This window comes from Peromyscus californicus, unplaced genomic scaffold (assembly GCF_007827085.1).
Source record: "Peromyscus californicus insignis strain IS unplaced genomic scaffold, ASM782708v3 Scaffold_5__1_contigs__length_169319896, whole genome shotgun sequence".
NCBI lineage: Eukaryota > Metazoa > Chordata > Mammalia > Rodentia > Cricetidae > Peromyscus > Peromyscus californicus.
In genome coordinates, this window is record NW_026294573.1 from 17,033,948 (window position 1) to 17,056,540 (window position 22,593).

At 40.8% G+C, this 22,593-nt stretch overlaps 2 protein-coding genes across 3 annotated transcripts in view; one reads left to right on the forward strand and one right to left on the reverse strand.

Annotated features, from left to right (window-relative positions):
• Positions 1 to 22,593, forward strand: part of Cdc42 (cell division cycle 42) — a 43,175-nt gene that overhangs the window by 18,857 nt on the left and 1,725 nt on the right. The window contains exons 2-6 of one of the 2 annotated variants that reach the window (XM_052716052.1): positions 6,517 to 6,671; positions 9,619 to 9,691; positions 14,368 to 14,477; positions 14,581 to 14,778; positions 21,377 to 22,244. In XM_052716052.1, the coding sequence (XP_052572012.1) occupies positions 6,567 to 6,671; positions 9,619 to 9,691; positions 14,368 to 14,477; positions 14,581 to 14,778; positions 21,377 to 21,466 (576 nt within the window). In that variant the 5' untranslated portion in view covers positions 6,517 to 6,566 and the 3' untranslated portion in view covers positions 21,467 to 22,244. Of the gene's footprint in view, positions 1 to 6,516; positions 6,672 to 9,618; positions 9,692 to 14,367; positions 14,478 to 14,580; positions 14,779 to 21,376; positions 22,245 to 22,593 lie in introns of those variants that run through there. The other variant, XM_052716053.1, reaches the window with a different exon arrangement.
• Positions 5,898 to 6,391, reverse strand: LOC128096467 (NADH dehydrogenase [ubiquinone] 1 beta subcomplex subunit 11, mitochondrial-like). The gene has a single exon (XM_052716056.1). It carries the CDS (start codon positions 6,367 to 6,369, stop codon positions 5,914 to 5,916), a length of 456 nt encoding a protein of 151 aa, XP_052572016.1. The 5' UTR covers positions 6,370 to 6,391; the 3' UTR covers positions 5,898 to 5,913.

The window sequence follows — 22,593 nt, forward strand, 5'->3', positions numbered from 1 at the left end:
CCAGTAAGCTTGTTGTCTCTAGGGGGCATGAACTTTGTTCCATACATTAGAGTTGGCTTTGTATGGTTTGGCACATATCAGATTCTCAATAAAATCTGTTGAATGAGTGAAAAAAATTACAGAGGGAGAATTTTAATCTCCATTTTCCTAATAAAATGTTTTATGGTATCTTCATACATTATTGTGTATTGTTTTCTTTCTTTTTTTTTTTTTTTAAAGATTTATTTATTTAGTATACAGAAGAGGGCGACAGATCTCATTACAGATGGTTGTGAGCCACCATGTGGTTGCTGGGAATTGAACTCAGGACCTCTGGAAGAGCAGTTCAGTGTTCTTAACCTCTGAGCCATCTCTCCAGCCCTGTGTATTGTTTTCAAACTATTTTGAAATACCAAGTTGAAAATTATATAGCTTATTTAAATATTTAACAATTGACTTGAAAAAAAAGTGTTGGGGATTGAAATCAAGGCTTTATGTGAAGCACATTGTCTACTACTGAGCTGTACTTACTTATTTAAGCAAGCCCCCACCCTCCCATTTCATGGTAGCCCAGGCCTGCCTCAGATATGCAGCTGGGATGGCCTTGAAATTCTGACATACATGCTTTTGTTTTCTTAGTGCTAGGATTATAGGTATTTGCTATCATGCCCAGCGGGTTTTTTTTTTTTTTTTTTTTTTTAGACAAGGTTTCTCTGTGTAGTTTTTGATGCCTGTCCTGGATCTCGCTCTGTGGAACAGGCTGGCCCCGAACTCACAGAGATCCGCCTGGCTCTGCCTCCCAAGTGCTGGGATTAAGGGTGTGCACCACCACCATTTGACAAAAGATTTAATTTTTTTAAGTATATGAGTGCTCTGTCTGCATATACACCTGCATACCAGAGGAGGGCCATCAGATCCCATTATAGATGGTTGTGAGCCACCATAGGATTGCTGAGAATTGAACCACTGAGCCATCTCTCCAGTTATGCCCAGCTTTTTGTTTTGACTTTTGAAGAATTCCTGTTTACTGATGGTTCTGAAAACTATAAAGTTAAAACAACTCTATGTGTGACATAAATATGCGTGAATGTGCACTCACATGTACATTTTCACTATATAGCCTAGATTGGCATTGAACTCATGATCCTTTTGCTGAGATGACAGGCATGTACCACCATTTGTGTAAAAAGTTTAGAGTTGGAAAAGAATGGCGTGATACATACATATTAGCTTTCTGGCTTTGAGGCAAGTCTTTCAAGTCATACTTTTCTCCTTTCCTCTTTTTCTCTGTGGAGCCTGAGGGCTATACAGAACACTGTCCTGAAATTTGCTGTCATGTTCCTGCCTCTGCCTCCCAGGTGTTGGGACTGTAGGTATGAGCTGCCTCACCTAGTGCTTAATTTTCTTACTAGAAAATTAGTTCATTAAAAGACCTTCCATTCTAACTTTCTCATTCTTTGTCTTGGTTCTTTTGAGTAATATTTGGAGAATTAATACAATAAGTTGAGATATTTATTCCAGTGTTCAAAAACAGTTAACAGTGTATTTCTTGTTTTGGGGAAAAAAGGTAGCTATGGTGGAGGTATAGAAGAAATGTTTGGGAACTGAGAATGTAGTTCAGTTACCTAGCATGTACAAAATTCTGGCTTCTATCCCTGTCTCTTGAGGCCATTTGGGGATACATGAGACTCTGTCAAACTTTTTCTTTTTTTTTTTCAAGACAGAGTTTCACTGTGTAACAGCCTTGGCTGTCCTGGAACTCATTCTGTAGACCAGGCTATCCTTGAACTCAGAGTCTATCTCTGCCCCTACCACCCAAATGCTGGGATTAAAGGTGTTGTCACCACCTCCCAGCATCAAGCTTTTTGGGAGGAATTCCCAAGCAGTGTTGTGTTCTTAGTAGGATATTTGCATCACCTCACATGTTGTGTGATATAGAACCAAACAGGACAATGTGCATGCATGTAAATTTGGACTGTTTTGTAGTATGAGCACTTTATGTGTGTATTTATGTGTACATGTGTGAGGCCAGAGGTTTCTCACTTTCCATCTTGTATTTTTGGTCCCCCACCCCGGGGTTTCTCTATATTAACAAGCCCTGGCTGTCCTGGAACTCACCATCTAGAGCAGGCTGCCCTCCCTCCTGAGTGCTGGGATTAAAGGTGTGCACCACCATGCCTGGCTGTAAATTTTTTTTAAAAGCTGTATATAGATATCTACCACAATTTATGCTAAGGTTATGTAAACTGCAGTCTCCAAGGTAAGTGGATTAGACAGGAGACAGAGACAGAGTTTTGGTTTTATATATTCTACCTAATCTGGTAGCCAGGCTAGTCATTCTGTTGGATTGGCAAGAAAGACTTGTGGAATTGAATAATTCTTTTCTGATTTCCTGTAGTGTCTCCTCTTTCTTGTACCTAGACAAAATGGAGTGCTTTAGGGTCAAGTGTATTTAAAATGAAAACAACTTTAGTAGTATTTTGGGTTAGTGTGAATGTAATATCTTTTTCTCACGCCATGTCAGTTAATGTAACTTTCACAGCATACTAACCTATTTCACAAAACTGCCCTCACCTCAAGCGCTAGCTGCAAATGGGGTGCCAAAGCTGTTTATGTCTTCCCATTTGACTATGGATTTGGTGGTCACCATGGTTCAGTGTTTTGGTACACATGTCTGAAACTCACCAAATAGGCTAGTATGGCTAGCTAGTAAGCTCCAGTGATCAGCCTTTTTCTACTTCTTTAGCTCTGGAATTGCAGATGTGTACACCATGCATATGTGTGCTCAGCTTAAGAAGTTTTTTCATTCATTCATTCATTCATTCATTCATTCAGTGTGTGTGTGTGTGTGTGTGTGTGTGTGTGTGTGTGTGTGTGTGTGTGTGTGTGTTTGTGTTTGGGATTTCATAGAGTGTCATGTCACATGTGGAGATCAGAGGACAAGTTGGGAGTTGGTTCTTTCCTTCCGTGTGGGCTCCCAGTGTTGAACTCAGGTCATCAGAATTAGTGGCAATTGTCTTGACCTTTTGAGCCATCTTGCAGGCCCCAGCCTTTGTTTGTGCTAGGTGTGTTCTGGGAAACAAACTCGGGTCCTTGTGCTTACAAGGCAAGCATTTTATTGACTAAGCCTCTCTTATCTTTTGAGACAGTCTTGCCTATGTAATCCTAGCTGGTTTGGGATTTATTCTGTAGCCCAGATTGTCCTCAAATTCAATATTTTCCTACTTTTGCTTCCCAAGTGTTGAGATTATTGTTATCACCATGTCCAGCCCGTATTTCTGTGAGTAATGGGGCAGTTTATATCGCCTGTGACTACTGTTGTAGTTTTATATTTTATGTGAGTTTTATATTCATTCATCAGCTTATAAACGTGTTCTAGTCTGTTCTAAGTGTTTAAAGTACAGTGTTGTGTGAAGTGTTCTAGGTACCTGTACAGAGGTATTAATGAGCATTGTGATTCAATGTTGTGAAGGGAACTAGTTTTAGAAATACATAGACATGGCATCCAACCCTCGGGTTTATATTTGAATTAGGAGATATCTATCTATGTCTTTTTTTAAATTTATACATTGACTGGTTGTTTATGGGGGAAGGCCTATATGTGCCATGCGTGATATACATGTAGTTGTCAGATGACAACTTGTGGAAATCAGTTTTCTCCTACCATGTGGGTCCCATGGATTGAACTCAGGTCATCAGGCTTGGTGGCAAGTGTTTTCTTTGGCTGATCCATTTTACTGGCCCAGAGGACTATATTTTCATGTTTAATAAGATGGCAGCTCTAACCGGCAAGAAATTGTAAACCCCCCCCCCCCCCCCCCCCCGGGATTATGCAGATGATTGATTTATTTATTTCTCTCAAAGCCGTTGGAAGTATTTGTTCCTTTGTGGTTGGGGAGATTACTCAGTTGGGAAAGTGCAAGCATGAGGACCTGAGTTCAATCTCCAGAACCCACAAAAAAGTTGGTACTTGATGCTCAGTTTATCTTTTCTACTTGGTGAACACAAGGCCAATAAGAAACCCTGTTTCAAAAAAGCAAACTAGGCCATGCAGTGGTGGTGGTGGTGCATGCCTTTAATCCCAGCACTCAGGAGGCAGAGCCAGGCGGATCTCTGTGAGTTTGAGGCCAGCCTGGTCTACAGAACGAGTTCCAGGATAGGCTCCAAAAGCTACAGAGAAACCTTGTCTCAAAACCAAAAATAAATTAAAAAATAAACAAACAAACAAATAAATAAATAAATAGACAACAAACTGCATGACAGCTGCAGAATTACACTTGAGCCTGTCTTATGGCCTCCAAGGATTTCATACCTTGATTTCGCAGATGTCAAAAAAATTTGAGGGGCACTGAAGAGATGTGCTCAGTAGTTAAGAACTCTTGTTCTTGTAAAGGATCTGGCTTCCATTCTAGCCCCATGTGACGGCTCACAACTTTCTCTTCTGACTTTCCTGGCCACCAGACACACATGGTAGGTGCATGGGCATACACATGAGCAGAACACTCATAACAAATCTAAAAAAATTTTTTGAGGGGAAGTATATCTCAAAGTTAAGTGTAACAAATTCTTTGTTGTTGTTGTTGTTGTTGTTGTTTTGTTGTTTGAGATAGGGTTACCCTATGTAATCCTGGCTGTCCTGGAATTTGCTTTGTAGACTGGACTGGCCTTGAACTCAGATATTGGCTTGCCTCTGTCTTCCAAGTGCTGGGATTAAAGGTGTTCGCTACCACTGCCTGGCAAAATTTTAATGCCATAGCCACTTGCAATTTTTTTTTCTTTTTACAGTAAATTCTTGGCATATTTGTAATAATGTGTTTGCACTGCTGTGGTGTATTAGTGAAGGTCTGAGGACAACCTTGAGTAGCAGTCCTTGTCTTTTACTTTGTGTTTTGAGTCAGGGTTTCTCTTGTTCACTGCTTTGTGTACCATCTAGACTGCAAGCTTCTGCCTCCCCCTTCCTGGAGGGGCACTCTAGGATTACTGGCACTTTCATTACTGCACCTGACTTTGATGTGGTTCTGGAGATCTGAGCTCAGGTCGTCAGGCTTGTCTGGGAAAGTGCTGTGCGCTCTGAGCTATCTCCTCAGCCCATGTAATTATATTTTTAAATAAATCACTATGGTTAGAAGAGCTGATATTTTCATTTTTTTTTTTTTTGGTTTTTCGAGACAGGGTTTCTCTGTGTAGCTTTGCGCCTTTCCTGGAACTCACTTGGTAGCCCAGGCTGGCCTCGAACTCACAGAGATCCGCCTGGCTCTGCCTCCCGAGTGCTGGGATTAAAGGTGTGCGCCACCACCGCCCGGCGATATTTTCATTTTTAAAATGTAGGTTGAAACTCTTCAGGCCATGAATAATAACTAGGCTAACTGGTGCTACCATGGCTGTTGACCAGAGATCACCTGATCATTGTCCAGTTCCTAATGCTCACATATTCTGGGGTTAATGGACTGTGCTGCTTGATACTTAGGTTCTGGGATGCTGCAGCTCTAAGACTGGGTAATGGACCATCATTTACAGTGTTCTTTGTGTTGCAATTGATCTTGCATATAGTACATATGTGTTCATACTAAAGTAAGCTTTCACAAAGTTCATATATCACATGGGACTCTTTCTCCTATCTCTTTCTTTTTGTTATTAGAAAAAGTAATTCAAAAAAAGAAGTATACTGATTACTGTTCTACTTTGGATTTTGATACTTAAGACAAAACAACCAGGTCCAGAAACTTAGCAAATGGACCCTTGCAACTGCTGCTCTGAGCAATTGCCATATTTCTTTTTAGAGGTTTTTAGCTATATCAGTAATGCTAGTTCTTTTCTTTCTTTCTTTCTTTTTTTTTTCTTTCAATCCCTTTAATAAGGTGCTCTGAGAAACCAGAATAATAACAGGCAGGGGGTGGACAAAATAATGCTTCTTAAGCCCCGCTTAGCAATTCATCAGTCATCTTCTGGTAACTGGATCTTGCTGGGATCAAAACAGTTGGATTCCATGATGGGGAGGCCGTTGGCTTCTCGATATTTCACAAGTCTCTCAGCTTCCCGGCGGGCCCACTCTTGCATCCTGTAGTCAGGCAGATATGCCACAAATGTGGTACCAAAGACCAAGGCGATGGAAAAACCAAAGAAGAAGACAGCTCGCATATTCCAGACATCCACCACAGGGTCCTGGTCATAACCTTGAAAGTCTGGGTTCTTCGCGTAGAGGTTTTCGTCCTCGGGTTCTGGGTCTTCCTGCCAGAGCATGGTCGGTTCTCGTTGCCGCTTTCTCTCCACAGCAGATGGCGAGATTACAGCCCTGGAGGATTCCCAGCGAACGCGGGCAGCAGGAAGCCCTCGTATCACCGCTGCTGCGGAAAGGCGGCGAGCATACAAACTTAACAGCCGGGCCACCATGACAGCTTGTGCTGCTGGGTCGGGGAGGGGGGGGGGGAGACACCTAGTTCTTTTCTTTGAGTGGCTGAACCTGTTACTAGTTGAGAGGAAAAAAAATAGGTATATAAGTAGAAGTCAATAGAATAATTGTCTTTAATTTCTTTGTAGGTCAACATCTAATTTGAAATATTAAAAGTGGATACAAAACTATTTCCGCAATGCAGACAATTAAGTGTGTTGTTGTCGGTGATGGTGCTGTTGGTAAAACATGTCTCCTGATATCCTATACAACAAACAAATTTCCATCGGAATATGTACCAACTGTAAGTATCAAGGTTTTCTGATAGTGAAAGGAATTTTAATGTGATCTCCTTTGAAAAAAACTTTGCCTGCCTGAACTGCCCTTTTAAAAAAAATTAAATTTCATTATCTTTATTTACTTTGTGGGGTGTGTGTATGTATGTACATACCCCACCTGCCTTGGCACTTGTATGGAGGGTTGAGGACAACTTGAAGGAGGAGTCTCTTTTGATCATGTGGGTCCTGGGATTGAACTCAGGTTGTCATGTTTGGCAGCAAGTGCCCTTACCATCTCAGTCATCACACCAGCATATTGTTTGCTATTTTTAAAGGTTTTTGACTTCTCATGGGTAACTACTTATACTTTAAAATTGAAATTAAACAGCTGAGGGTGGAGGGATGGCTCCACAGTTAAGAGTACTGGCTGCTTGCTTTTCGGGAGAAAGAAGTTTTTTTGAGGGGTGAGAATTTAAAGATATAATTTGATAGCTGGGTGGTGGCGGCACAAACCTTTAAGTCCAGCACTTTGGGGGCAGAGGCAGGTGAATTGCTATGAGTTTGAAGCCAGCATGGTCTACAGAGGTAGTTCCAGGACAGCCAGGGCCATACGAAGAAACACTGTCTCAAAAAAATCAAAAAGAAAAAAAAGTAGTTTGGTACTAAAATTACATTTTTGAGTTGGCCCATTAATCAGAAGATATTTTGAAGTTACAAGGGTCTTTATGAGATAAGATGTAAATCTTAGGGGCTGGAGAGATGGCTCAGAGGTTAAGAGCACTGGCTGCTCTTTCAGAGGTCCTGAGTTCAGTTCCCAGCAACCATGTGATGGCTCACAACCATCTATGATGAGATCTGATGCCCTCTTCTGGCACGTAGGCAAACATGCAGGCAGAACACTGTATACATAATAAATTTATTAAAAAAAAAAAAAGATGTGGATCATGTCTCAGGGTGAGACATCCATTGGGAAACTTGTGTCTGAGCTTTTACTTGTAAACGTGATTTCCAAGTCTTTCATGACTTTATTTGATGTGAGCTTCTGGGTGTTTTTTATGTATTTGTATCGTTAGGGAAAGATCAGCAGTAGAATAAATTTTTTAGATGGGCCTGTTTAGGTAAATAGGCCAAAGTAAATTCTATATCTGTGGTGTCTACATTGGCATGGAAATGGATTTGGTATGCAGTGAATGTTTATGCCCATCTGTGGACTGAGTTAGAGGACAGATTAGAGCTGAAGAATTTTATACATCATCTTATCTTCCATGGGAGAGAAAAGTCAGCTCCAACTGCAGATAAGACTTGGAAATCAAGCTTTTCTGATTCTGTTTTTTTTGGAGACTGGGTCTCAACTGTGTAGCACTGGCTTTCCTGGAACTTGTTGTGTAGACCAGGCTGGCCTGGCCTTAAACTCACAGAGGTGTGCTTGATATCTCTGTCTAATGCTTCCTGATTTCTGAATTGTTTTTATCCCCCCGAGGCAAGGTTTCACTACATTGTTCATGTTGGTTTCTAGGACTCAAGTGATCCTTCTGCCTTAGCTTCCCAAGTGGCTCATCCGGATCGATGCTACCCAACACATTCGGCATATTCCTGTTTTCTTTTTTCCTTTCCTTTAATCAATTACTTACTTATTTATTTTTTAAATCTCATTTATTTTTTTTTTTCGAGACAAGAGTTTTTCTGTGTAGTTATGGTGCCTGTCCTGGCTCTCGCTCTGTGAACCAGGTTGGCCTCGAACTCACAGAGATCTGCCTGGCTTTGCCTCCTGAGTGCAGAGGCCCACAGAGGCCAGAGGTGCTAGATTCCTCTGGAGCTGGAGTTACACGTGGTTGTGAGCCTCCTCATGTAGGTTCTGGGAACTGAACTCTGAAAGAACAGTATGAGCTCTTAACCACTGGGTCATCTCTCCAGCTCAGTTTCAGTTCTGAATTAAAAGTAGCTGTCTGTGAATAAATAATTTCTTTGTTGTTTTTTTTTCTTTCCCCCCAAGACAGGGTTTCTCTGTGTAGCTTTGCGCCTTTCCTGGATCTCGCTCTCTAGACCAGGCTGGCCTCGAACTCACAAAGATCCACCTGGCTCTGCCTCCTGAGTGCTGGGATTAAAGGCGTGTGCCACCACCGCCCTTCAGATTGAACATTGTTGAAGCAAAGCACTGTCTTAAGTGTTTTAGTCTTGAAGGGGATTATTTGAAAATTTTTGTTATTTATTTTTGAGACAGTCCTTAAATTCACCAAATAGGTCAGAGTGACCTTGGTCAGTTTTTCTTCCTGCTTCTCCTGCCTAAGTGCTGGGGATTATGGGGTGTTCCACCATACCCAATTTGTTTTTTCCTTTTTCTTTCTTTTCCCTCCCTCCCTTCCTTCCTTCCTTCCTTCCTTCCTTCCTTCCTTCCTTCCTTCCTTCCTTCCTTTATTTTAAGATTTATTTATTTATTTTTTATATATGAGTGCTCTATCTGCATGTACGCCTTTATGCTAGAAGGGCATCAGATCCTACTAGAGATGGTTGTGAGCCACCACGTGGTTTCTGGGAATTGAACTCCAGACCTCTGGAAGAGCAACAGTGCTCTTCACCACTGAGCCATCGCTCTAGCCCTTTTCTTTTTTTAAGCTAGTTTATTTTCATTTAGCAAAGTATTTTATTCAAAAGCTTCCTAATACTACTAGTTGTCAAAAAGAATGAAAATCACCTTTCCTTTACTGCCCAATCTCATTGAAGACGGATGGAAGGGTCCTCTAGAGTCGGAGGCCTGGTTTCTGTGATACCACTTATGATTTTGTGTTCCTCAGGTAGTAGGACATCCCAGGACACAGTCTCTCATTTTGTTATCAAGAACCATTCAGCTCATGCAAGAACATAGTTGGTGAGATTGGTTACATAGAAAGATGAATTTTCTTCTTGGGAAGGAAATAAGTGGTTAGGAATTGTACTATCTCACTCACTAACAATGTTATATTTGTTTTGTTTTAGGTTTTCGACAACTATGCAGTCACAGTTATGATTGGTGGAGAGCCATATACTCTTGGACTTTTTGATACTGCAGGTGAAAACTTAATGTCTCATAATATTTTGATCTGTTACTGTAACAGTTGCTACTGGATGTCTTCTTTGGACACCATGAAATTAGTATATTAGTAATTCACTTATTTTTTGTTATTAGCAAGGGGATTTAATCTAATCCCAGGATTTAGGAGGCAGAGGTAGTCAGATCTCTGTGAGTTTGAGGCCAGTCTAGCCTACAGAGTGAGTCCCAGGACAGCCAGGGCTGTAGAGAGACCCTGTCTCAAGACCACACTCAGAAAGATAGTTGACCCTGGATGACTAATAGGAGTTTGGAATACCCTGGGTGGATGGTATGGTAGAGGATACAATATGGTCTGAGAGTCATTAGGTAAACTCTAATGAGTTTGGAGGCTGGAGAGAGACTAGGGGACTGAGCTCAGAAAACATGTCTGCTGATTATTTCCTTTCATCCCCTTGTTCAAATCTCACAGTTGAGGACTAGAGATGTAGCTTAGTTGGTAGCATATTCCCCTTGCATGCATGAGGCCCTGGGTTCAATCCCCAGCATTACCACATAAATTTGGTATGACTGTAGTCACAGCAGAAGCTTCTCTGGGCAGAAGCAGGAGGATCAGAAGCTCAAAGTCATATATAGCAAATTCAAGGCCAGGCTGGGCTACATAAGACCCTGAAATGAAGTACTCTGTTTCCTAAATGTGACCAAGGTTGTAAATGTCATATTTATTATTTTTATCTATCTATCTATCTATCTATCTATCTATCTATCTATCTATCTATCTATCTATCTATCTATCTAATCTTATCTATCTATCTATCTTTCATTCATTCATTCATTCATTCATTGGTTTTTTTGAGACAGGGTTTCTCTGTGTAGCCCTGGCTGTCCTGGAACTCTTCTTTGTAGACCAGGCTGACCTCGAACTCACATAGATCCACCTGCGTCTGTCTCCCATTGCTGGAATTAAAGGCCTGTGCCATTACACTGGGGCAGTTGTAAGCATTTTGAATCAGTCCTTCAGAATGTGTTTTATTTTATTTTTTGAGACAGTATTCTTGTGTAGTCTAGGTTAGTCTTGAATATAAAGTCTCCCTGCCTCAACCTCCTGACTTTGAGATTACAGGTGTTTTCAGATAAAAAGTTGTTGAATATACAATAAAATTCATTTTGGTAAGTTTGATGAATTGTATTGATTTCCACCATAATATATCTACCTTATCTATGGGTCTATTTTATCCATCCATCTATATCTATCTATATCTATCTAGCCACCTACCCACCCACTCACCCATCCATCTGTCCATCTATTATCCATCCATCTATCCATCCATCCATCTAATATCCTAAAATTTTGCTTGTGCTTTTACAGCTTTTTCTTGACCTTGACAGCCACAGATGGACTTCTAGGTTCCCACTATTCTGCTCTTCCAGGATTTCTTGTGAATCCTTTATGTTTGACCTGTGAGAGCCATCCATGCATGTACATCATGGTTCTTTGTTTTTGTTGCTAAGCACTGGCCTACTCTGAATACAGCATAATTGTTTATCCACATGTGTGCTAATGTGTTTGGGTTCTAGTTATAAGCTATTATAAATATTGGTGCTATGAACTGCTTCTGTTTTATCTGATGTCAGTAACGTTGATATGAACATAGGTTTACAAATCCTTCTTTGAGACCCTGCTTTCAGTTCTTGTAGCTGTGTATACCTGTAAGTGGAGTTGCTGGATAGTGTGAAAATTCTGTTTTTAGTTATTTTAGGAGCCTCTTTTCAAGAACTGTGCCAACTTATGTTCCTGCCAATAATGTGTGAGGGTTGTATTTTCTTTGGAGAAATGTGAGTCCTCTGGCTTTTTAAATTTTTTTTTTAAATTTTTTTACTTTTTTATGAATTGAATTTGTTTGTAATTTGGTTGAATATTAGGAGTTCTGTAGATAATAATCTCTCATCCAGATCAGGATTTGCAGGCTATTTCTCCCATTCTCTGGATCACTATAATTTTTTTTCCAGATTTTATTTTTATTTTATGTATATGGGTGTTTTGCCTGCATGTGTGTCTCTGCACCACATTCATGCAATGCCTGTTGAAGCCAAAAGAGTGTGTTGTATTCTCTGGAACTGGAGTTACAGATGGTTGTGAGTTGCCATGTGGTGCTGGGCACCAAATTCTAGTCCTCCAGAAGAGCAGCCAGTGCTCTTAACTACTGAGCCATCTTTCTAGCTCCTGGATTGTCTTTTTACTGTGCTGATACCGTCCTTTTGAGGGATGAATTTGGATTTGAGCCTAGGGCCTGATATAGATGAGGTAAGCACCTGCCAGTAAATTATACTGTTCTGCTGGGTGGTGGCACATGTCTTTAATCCCAGAACTTGGCAGAGGCAGGCAGATCTCTGTGAATTTGAGGTCAGTTTGGTCTACAGAGCAAGTTCCAGGACAGCCAAGGATACACAGAGAAATAAATATGTACTCTCTCGATACTTACTCCTTTATATAAAAAAAAAAATTTAAAAAAATTTTATCTATGTATGGGTGTTTTGCTTGCATGCATTTCTGTGCACCACGTGCGTGCAGGGCCTGTGGAGGTCAAAAGAAGTCATTGGATCCCTTGGAATTGGAGTTACTGACAGTTGTGAAACCTCCATGTGGGTACTGGGAATTGAACCTGGGTTCTCTAGAAATACAGCCAATGCTCTTAACCACTGAGCCTTCTCTCCAACTCATTGATACTGGCTTTTGATGCATAAAAATGTTACATTTTCATGAAGTCTAATCTATTTACTTTGTCTTTGGTTCCTGTACTTTTGGTGTTATTAATGACCTCTCCCCCCAGTAATTGTCAGGCATGACACTATGAAGGTCTGCTCTAGGTTTTCTGAGAGTTTTCAGGTTTAGGTCTTTGATCCATTTTGAGTTAATTTTTCTGTGTAATATTAGATAAGGGCCCAACTTCATTATTTTTGTGACTACCCAGTTTTCCTAGTACTTTTTATTTACTATTGGATCTTTGTCAAAATTGTTTTGTATTATTTATTTCTGGCTTTTCTTTTTCCTTGGTCTATTTGTCTTTAACTCAGTATCATATTCTTTTACTCACTGTAGCCTTTTAGTAAGGTTTTTAAAAATTAGAACTATTTATTTTTTTTGTGTATGTGGGTATTTTGCCTACATGAATGTATGCACATCATGTGCATGCTTAGTGCCCCCAGAGGTCAGAAGCTGGCATTGGATCCCTGGAGCTGGAGTTACAGATGGTTGTGAACCACTGTGTGGTTGCTAGGAATCAAACCCAAGTCCTCTGGAAGAGCAACAAGTGCTCTTTACTGCTGAGCCCCTCTCCAGCCCCATTTTTTTAAGCTTTGAAATAAAAAAAATAGGGTCTTCTAGCATTAGATAGGTAGGGTAGAATTGACGGTATCTTAATATTTGATCATCTAGCATGTGAGTATAGGATGCCTTTCCAATTCTTGGGGCTTCTTTACTTTTTGCCCTTTTCATTTTCCTGGTTAATTCCTAAGTATTTTATTCTTTTTTTTTACATATCTATTGATTCTGGCCAAGTTCATTTTTCTTAGGCCTTTCCAGTTTCAGATATTGGCTTTAACATGCATGTGGCAAGTATTGGGCTTAGTTTGATTGTTATTATGGATAGAGGTTGTCTTCACTAAGAGCTTTACTGAGATTAGTATTTTGTTAGGTGGTTTCACTGTGATTGTTACATAACCAGAAGTAGATTTGAATTTTTGTTTGAATTACACTTGTAGCAGTAGTTTATTGTTACTACATTTTTTTATTGAGTTACTAATAAAGAACTAAAAATTGGAAATAAAAGCAAATAATACTCCAATTTCCTTGCCGTTTAAGTTATTGGCATATGTAAATAGAATTGCCTCAGGAATATTGTCCAAACAGCATATAATACTAAGCCACACCTTTGATAGATAACTTGCTTTGTTGCTAATGGCCAGTATGCTGTGAACTGTACACTTGAAGTAGTGACAGAGCTGTGATCCCCCCCCCCCCACTTTGTTTTTTGAAATAAGAGTTTTGCTATGTCATTTTGACTGGTTTGGATCTTGCTTTGTAGATCAGGCTGGTCTCAAACTTGTGATTCTCCTGCCTCTGCCTCCTGAGTGCTGAGTTTATGGGTGTGTGTTCCACTATCCATTTCTTTTCCTTTTAAATTTTATTAAAAAATTTTTTTTCCTTATGTGGAAGTACATGCCATAGCATATGTGTTTGAAGGTCAAGAGGGGGTAAACTTAGGGTAGTTAGTTCTTTCCTTTTACTATCTGTTTCCTGGGGATGGAACTCAGGTTGTTAGGCATGGTAGCCTAACTCATGGCACTACCTTTACCCACTGAGTGATCTTGCTAGCTCTGCCCTATCCATCTTTGACTTTTTTTGGGGGCGGGGGTGTTAACTGGTCTCATGGTCTCATGTTGCTCAGACTGGCGCACACTCAACCTTCCTGCTTCTGTCTCCCTAGTGCTGAGATTATAGTTTTGTGTCAACCATGCCTGGTTTTAATGTGGTATAGGGTTGAACCCAGGGCTCTGTGCATGCTAGGTACTCAATACCTACTAAAGAGCTGTTGCCTTAGCTCTTGACCTGCGAATTTCCTTTTATTAGACCTGTGATTTTAATGCCATGTGGCCATCAGATTTCAGTTGCTGACTTCTCCTAACTTTTTCTTTAGGGCAGGAGGATTATGACAGACTACGACCGCTGAGTTACCCACAAACAGATGTTTTTCTAGTATGTTTTTCAGTGGTTTCTCCATCCTCATTTGAAAATGTGAAAGAAAAGGTGAGTTAGACTCTTTCCCCTGTACAGATGTTCTTTCTGTTGCCCTGTTAACAGTTTAAGAGGCTTGCGGATTGACAAAAGCATTTTGAAACCTTCCTTTTAGTGGGTGCCTGAGATAACTCACCACTGTCCAAAGACTCCTTTCTTGCTTGTTGGGACCCAAATTGATCTCAGAGATGACCCCTCTACTATTGAGAAACTTGCCAAGAACAAACAGAAGCCTATCACTCCAGAGACTGCCGAAAAGCTGGCCCGGGATCTGAAGGCGGTCAAGTATGTGGAGTGCTCTGCCCTCACACAGGTAAGGGCTCTGGAACCCATATCTCCCTGTAGTTGGTTTTTTTTTTTTTTGTTTTTTTTTTTGTTTTTTTTTTTTTTGAGTATTAGGATAACAGTGGCTCTTTTCCTTTTATTCTTTCTTTTTCCCTTAAAAATTAAGAAAAAATTACTTATGTCTGTGAATGTATACTGTGAGTGCAGTTCTGCAGAGTGTGTAAACTGACAACATGACCATGACTGAGAGGAAGGTTTTTATTGTAGATATGAGGGAGAGTGTAGCCAGAGGCATCTGGATGCATCCAGAGCAGAGAGAGAAAACTGTAGGCTGGACATGGCCAGCAGATTAGACTTGGTCATGAGAAGAGAGAGATGGGTAGAGTGAGAGAGAAAGAGAAAGATGACCGAGACAGAGGGGTCAAGAGAGGACATAGTGGAAAGAGCAGTTGAAGCTGTGGGGAGGGAAGCTTCTGAGCTGGAGAAGTTTAGGGTAAGCAGTGGGGTGAGAAGAGCCAGGATGCCAGCATAGACTCTGAAATGTGTAACAGGTACTTGTGATAGTGAGGGAACATGTAGATGGGCATGTGCTTTGATATGCTAAGGAGCACCATAGATAGCCGCTTGTCCCTTCTGCCTGTGATAAGGAATTGACTTCTTTGGTGGAGGGGAACTGCCAGAATTTGAACCTTATGTTCCAGCCTTTTGTTTGTGATAAGAGGCAATGTAATCTCTTCTGTAACTGCTTCTTAGCTGAAATTAGGACATTGTTGTCGGAGACCAAGAAGGCTGGAATGTTGGTTTAAGGCTGGAGGGGGGGGTAGGGGAGGCTAGGCTGCTTTGAAGCTGGAATGCTAGTCCAAAGCTTGAGCCTGTCAGAAATTCTGTCAGCAGCGTTTAGTTTACATCAGCTTTCAGCAAGTCCAGGCTTTGCTGGTTCTGAAGGACCACCTGAGGCTGGCATGTTTGGAGCACTTTGCATTCTGTAGTTGTTTGGAAATCTACGGGGACAGATAGAGGCTAGGAACAGAAAGTAGAGATATGGAGCTTAGGGAAGAATCTTTATCTTGGGTTTAGACTTGAAACTTCCAGGCGTATGGTCCTGGTAGTTGGGAGCACGGGGTGGTGGTGGAAGGAGTCACAAGACCAGAGGAAGGAGAGAGCCCATCCTCAGGTGTAGCTGGAGTTCTCTCCAGTCCCACTCAGTCTCAGACCCGAAGCCACTCAGACCCAAATAAACACACAGACACTTATATTATTTAAACTGTTTGGCCTAATGGCTCAGGCTTCTTGCTATCTGGTTCTCATATCTTAAATTAACCCATTTCTATTAATCTATAAGTTGCCACATGGTTTGTGGCTTACTGTACCTTACATCTTGCTTCTCATGGCAGCAGTGGCTGGCAGCGTCTCCTGACTCAGCCTTCTATCTCTCAGAATTCTCCTCTCTCCTTATCCCGCCTACATTATACTTCCTGCCTGGCTACTGGCCAATCAGCGTTTTATTTATCAACCAATCAGAGCAACACATTCACAGCATCTCCAGCACTCAGGGATAGGCATTAGGTAGGAAAGGTTAAGCTGTTGATTGACAGGAATACTTATTTGGAGTCTGGTTGACCTCTGATGGGTGAATCCAAGTCTTGACTCCTGAAGCTTACATGAATTTTTTAAAAATTTATAAAAAGATGAAAGTTTTAGCATTACAACTATTTGTAATCTTCACTGAAGTCCTCCTTGTAGAAAAAAGCAGTTAACAAATGTCTATAAGCCAAAGATGTTTTCAGCACAGTGAGAAATACTTGTTTTTTTTTTTTAAATTTTTTTATTTTATTTTATGTGCATTAGTGTTTTGCCATGGGTTTTAGGTCCCCTGGAACTGGTGTTACAGTTTTAAGCTGCCATGTGGGTGCTGGGAACTGAACTCAGGTCCTCTGGAAGAGCAGTCAGTGCTCTTAACCACTGAGCCATCTCTCCAGCCCTGAGAAATACTTTTAAGTCTGTATTAGGAAACAACCAAAAGAAGTTAAAAAATTTGAGCCTGTGACTATAATAGTAGCCAGTGCTTTACCAGGTCTAGGTCAATAGCTTATCATAACTCCGCTGATTAATATTAAAATTTCTAATTTTTGAAGTCTTCCCTCCCACCCCCCCAAGACAGGGTTTCTTTGTGTAGTTTTGGTGCCTGTCCTGGATCTCGCTCAGACCAGGCTGGCCTCCAACTCACAGAGATCCTCCTGACTCTGCCTCCTGAGTGCTGGGTTTAAAGGCGTGCACCTCCACCGCCTGGCGTCTTTTTTTTTTAGCTTTCAGCTTCTCTTGTATGTAAGGATATCAGATCCTCTGGAACTGGAGTTAAAGACCATTGTGAGCTGCCATGTGCTGGGAATTGAACCTGGGTCCTCTGAGAGAGCAGTCATTGCTCTTTAACTGCTGAGCTATCTCTCCAGCCCCCAAATTTTTTTTTTTTTTTTTTTTTTTTTTTTGGTTTTTCGAGACAGGGTTTCTCTGTGTAGCTTTGCGCCTTTCCTGGAACTCGCTTTGGAGACCAGGCTGGCCTCGAACTCACAGAGATCCGCCTGGCTCTGCCTCCCGAGTGCTGGGATTAAAGGCGTGCGCCACCACCGCCCGGCTGCCCCCAAATTTTTGAAGTCTTGGTATAACAATAGTATATTGAGAGGGAAAGAAATCTGAAACATTTCTCATTTTTCACATACCTTAAGTCACTTCTTCAGACTTTTACAGCTTGCATGTACACACCTTAAATCACTTTTTTAGAACCTCACAACTTACTTAAGCTTTCACATCCTCAGACCTTTACAACTTGTACTTAGTGGAGTTCCAGGAGTTGTGAACCGCCTGTAGTGGGTGTTGGGAATGTAACCCCAGTTCTCTGGAAGAATAGGAGGCTCTATTAGCCACTGAGCCATCTCTCCAGCCCCCTTTTTCTTGAGGTAGTGATTTGCTATGTAGTCCATGCTAGTGTAGAATTTGTGGCATTCTTGACTCAGTCTCCTCAATCCTGGGGTTACAGGATTGCACCACCAAGCCTGGCTTTACAGAGTGTGTTCAGCAGTAATAGTGCTCAAAGCTGTCCAAGAAGAACATGCCTGGCTTCAGTATGTTGTTTGGTGAGAGGGCTGTGTTTATGGAGAGCCTTGTTAGTCTCTTAAAGGTCTGGCATTGTTTCTCTTCCATGTTGTACTCTTGTTGAATGATTTGGATAGTCAAGATGATGAGGTCCGGATGAGTGTGTTTTTTGTTTCTCTGTCTGTCTGTTTGTCTTTAGATACTAAAATCTTTCTTCCTTCCTAGTTCTGACAAATGATATAGGGTAATTCCACTGGGGCAGAAAATTAATAATAATATTTGAGGCTTTTGAGTCAAAGGAGGTGTGGGCTACTTTTGCCATAGTCCTCAATTGTTTATTATATATTATCTCCAATTCTGTGGTTTGGTTTTTTCCCCCCCTATGATTTATTTTTATCTATTTTATGTATATAGCTGTTTTGTCTGCATGTATGTCTGCATACCAGAAGAGGGTATCTGATCCCATGGGACTACAGTTCCAGATAGTTGTGAGCTACCATGTGAGTGTTGGGAATTGAACTTAGGATCTCTGAAAGAGCAGCCAGTGCTCTTAACCACTGAGCCATCTCTACAACCTCCAGTCCTGTGTTTTGAAGGGTATTATTTCCCTTTTGGAATTTTTCCCTGGACATTTCTGAGTGATGTGACTAGAAGTGTTCTTGGAGCCGAGTTCAGGGAACAGTGAGTGAGAGTTTAACATGATTGTGCATTTCAGTCTTCTGAGGCTTTAGAAGCATTGTGTCTTAGTTCCTTTTCTTCTTGTTGTAGCAAAATACTTTGACCAAAGCAACATACAGGAGAAAGGTTTCTTCTGGCTCACAGGGTAAAGTACAGTTCATCATGGCAGAAGCCAAGGTGCAGGAACTTAAGCAGCTGCTCACATGCATCCAGTCAAGAGACAGAACAAATGAGTGTGCTAGTTAGTGCTTAGAGCTCACTTTGTCCTTATTGAGTCCCAACTCCTCTGCCCAGGGAATGGTTCCACCCACATTTAAGAAGGGTCTGCCCACATCAGTTAATGTAATTAAGTTCATCCTCCACAAGCATACCCAGAGGCTATTTCCCAGATATATCTGGATTCTGTTAAGTTGATAGTTACTAACCATACATTGTCCATTCCTGGTTTTGAGTGTGGTTCTAGGAACAAAGGAAAGAATTTGGAAATAATTAGCATTGGACTCAGTGATTTACATACCTAATTAAAATAGAGGTTACTAATACATTATTAAATCCAATTATATTCATTGTGCTTTTTCAGCTATTGGTCATTTTTAATACTGTTGGGTTCTTGATCAAATGTTTTTATCAGTGATATATGTATAATTATGCATACTTAGATTTTTATGAGGAATTCAGTGTATGTAAGACCAGATGCATAATTTAAACTCCCAGCTTTTTGCTTGATTTTGTATTTAAGTGTAAAGCTTTTGTATTTAACCAGATTTCTGTAGGGTAACTTGAAGGCACAATTTCTTAGTTCCACATCCCCCAGCCCAGTTTAGTAGTTGATCTTATTGTAAAAGCAAATATTTAAAAATTCATAAAAACTTAACCTTTTCACAGAGTACAGACTGAGACAATAACCAAATAGTGTTCTAGTACCATCCCTTGAGAAGTGAAGGCAGGCATGGGGTGTGTGTCTAGTAAGAAGTGTGTGGAACCTGTCAGCATGTATCTGAGGCATGCTCTCTGTTACTCAGATATGGGTTCCTTTGGGGAAGGAGAGGCAAGTAGGCCATGTGGACCAGTTTTAGGTCACTGGTGAAGCTTATTTTAGACAGTTGGATACTTAATGTAAGATTTCCACAGTGTAAGCAGATTATCAAGTTACTTAGAACTGGAAGTATCTGGAAGTTACTTAGGAGGAACATTTTTCTTTCCAGATTCTGAAGTTAGGAGAAGTCAGAGAGGTAAAAGATAGAAAGTGGGGGGGGTTGTGGGTTTGTGTAGAAGTTTAAACTTCAGGTTCTGTTTGTTGACTCCTCTATAACTAAATGTTTTATATAACAAGGTACTAGTAAAGCCAAGATTAGCCTTGTTTCATAAGGTGTTTGTTGATCTTTTCCTGAAGTAATTACACAAGACAGGATTGCTGTTTTGATTGTTAAAAAATTTTTTTTGAGACAGGTTTCACTCTGTAGCCCAGGCTGGCTCCAAGCTCAGAGTCTCCTGTCTGCCTCCTGAGTGCTGGGATTAAGCCACTTCACCTGGCTAGGAGTTGTTCTTCAGTGGGGTATACCCTACTTTCTAGCAGTCCTCTTCCTTTGTGTATAGTCCTTGCAAGTATTTCCCTCCCACCGTCTCGTTCTTCTTACTTGCCTGTGAGCGTTCATACAGATGTGTGGACAGATAGCAGAGGTACTTTAGTGTTTACATAGTATTTCTACCAGAAAAAGGAGGTAAAAGAAGAAAACGTTCAAATCTCATTTTTTGATTGCTCTCATTTATTTTATATTCAATGGATTGTGTGGGTATGGTTCCTCTGGGGTTATAAGGAGGGCAGCCTGGGTAGTCCAGTGAAGGACACCACTGGGGCTATGTTCTGGAACTTTGGGGACATTTTTTACTTAAGATCAAACTGACCTAAAGAACACGTGAAACTGCTCTGGGTAGTAAACCTGTGGCCTCAGGGTAGGTGAGCTGTCTGGGTTCGAGAGTTCCACTGCTGCCAATCGCAGGATCCTTGGAGTTTCTGGCAGAGCTGTAAGTGTATTTGTAGTCTAGTCCCTGTAGATGTCAGGATGGTCTGTTTTCATTCCATGCTACATGCGCTGGACCCATGCAGACATCTGAAAGCATCGGACTGCTTGCTGACTCTCATTCTGAGACCCCATTCTTTGTTTCCTTATGACTTGGGTGGTGGTTCCTTGCTCTAATAACATTGCTGAGTACCTGAAGTGCATGCTGTTTCTGGGGTTCATTCTTTATAAAGTCCTTACAGTTGCTGCTGCTGTTGCACAGGGAATCCTCCTGAGTGGCTGGGAAACTGACTTACTAAATGCCGATTAATCCCATCCAGATATGTCACTGAACCTAGAAACATGTAGCATGCCTGTTAGTTGCTGTTTGTGCCCTTCAGTTATTCAGGGGCTGAATTCACAAAAGCCTGGAATTCTAATAGACTGATTTCCAAAATATGTATGTCATCATATATCAACATCCAACATCAATAGTAATGTTGGAATCTCACTTTTTCCAACACATCTATCTTGTGTTTAGATAGCTATTTTTTTCTTCTTGAGATTTTATACCAAAATGTAATATTAGATTTCAGTATGTGATTCTTTATAAGTTTACATACTGCATTTTTCATTAGTTTTTTTTCCTTGCTTAGTTAACTTTCTTTGAGGTGACATTTCTGTCCAGTTATCTACTCTCTCAGTACTCTCTCACTCAAGAACGAACATTCTAATATCTCCTTTCCTTAAGCACATTGCTTCTGTGAATTCAGCTCTTAACCCAGACTGCTATTGTATCTGCTAGTCTCTAATCCTCTAACCTGGCTGCTATTCTCTCTCCTCCCCTCTGTCTTGTAGAGAGGTCTGAAGAATGTGTTTGATGAGGCTATCCTAGCTGCCCTCGAGCCTCCGGAAACTCAACCCAAAAGGAAGTGCTGTATATTCTAAACTGTTTTCTCCTTCCCCTCTTTGCTGCTGCTTCCTGTCCCACTACTGTAGAAAGATCATTTAAAACAAAGGAATAAAACCATCCTGTTTGAAAGCCTCTGCGTCTTCTTACTCAACACATTAGAGCAAACTGTATTCATTTTTGATCATGAATGCAATATCTTAGAATATTTTTTGTGATCAGTAGTCACATTAGACTTGTTTAACTTTCTGCTGCTTGAGTTGCCTGATGCTCAGAGCCTTTGGTTTGAATTATTATTGCGAAAAGGAATGTGGTTTGGCACTAAGAATGATGTCTTGGAGAAAATAAGAGTTTTAACACTTCTGGATGTTAGTTCTAGATGGACAAAGTATTGCTAAACATCACTTTACTCAGTAATTACTGATTGTTAATTGTAATTGCATGACAAACTATGAAAAAGGTTGACTTGCTAGTAGAGTGTATTGGGGAAGGGAGGATTCTCCTGTGGTTTTCCTGTGTGCAGTGAAACTTTGTGTTGCTCTTGCTTTGGCTGTTTGTGCTGTAGGTGGAGTGTTTGTCATCCTGGGATGGGGACAGTATCCATGTATCTGCTACTGCTTTATGAGTTCATTGTTGTTACACATTATCTCCTAATCCTAGCATCCATTCAACAGTTGACTCAAGGTTTGCTGATGTTGAAATGTAAAGCTACTACCTTTATATATTCCTGCTTTTGATTTTACTGTTGTGAGGGAAACATACAATTGTGGTTATCTTTACATTTTGAAATTAAAAATATACAATTGTTTGTATAAATGCCTGGTGAAGCTTTATTCTTATTGCACTGACTGGCTCTAACTTCACTTTTGTATCTGGTACCCACCTCTGCTTACTTGAATCCCCTTGGCTCTGTCTAATTAGTGGGATAAAGGGAGTTCAAAGTGAATATATTTATAGCTGCCATACCCTTGCTGCCCACCCTCTGCCTTTCATGTAACATGGATGCCACTGCCCAGGTGTATTCTCTGTTTACATATTGCTGCTCCATTTGAATGCAGAGCTGCTTCCCTTGTTCCTACGTACAATATTCTAGCAATACATCACACAACTCATTGAATGGTCAAATGACATATGCTTGTTTGCTTCTTTGTGATACATACTGGTT

Bases quoted from the DNA above. Each gene is read 5' to 3' on its own strand.
- LOC128096467 (XM_052716056.1), bottom strand. From the start codon at position 6,369: ATGGTGGCCCGGCTGTTAAGTTTGTATGCTCGCCGCCTTTCCGCAGCA.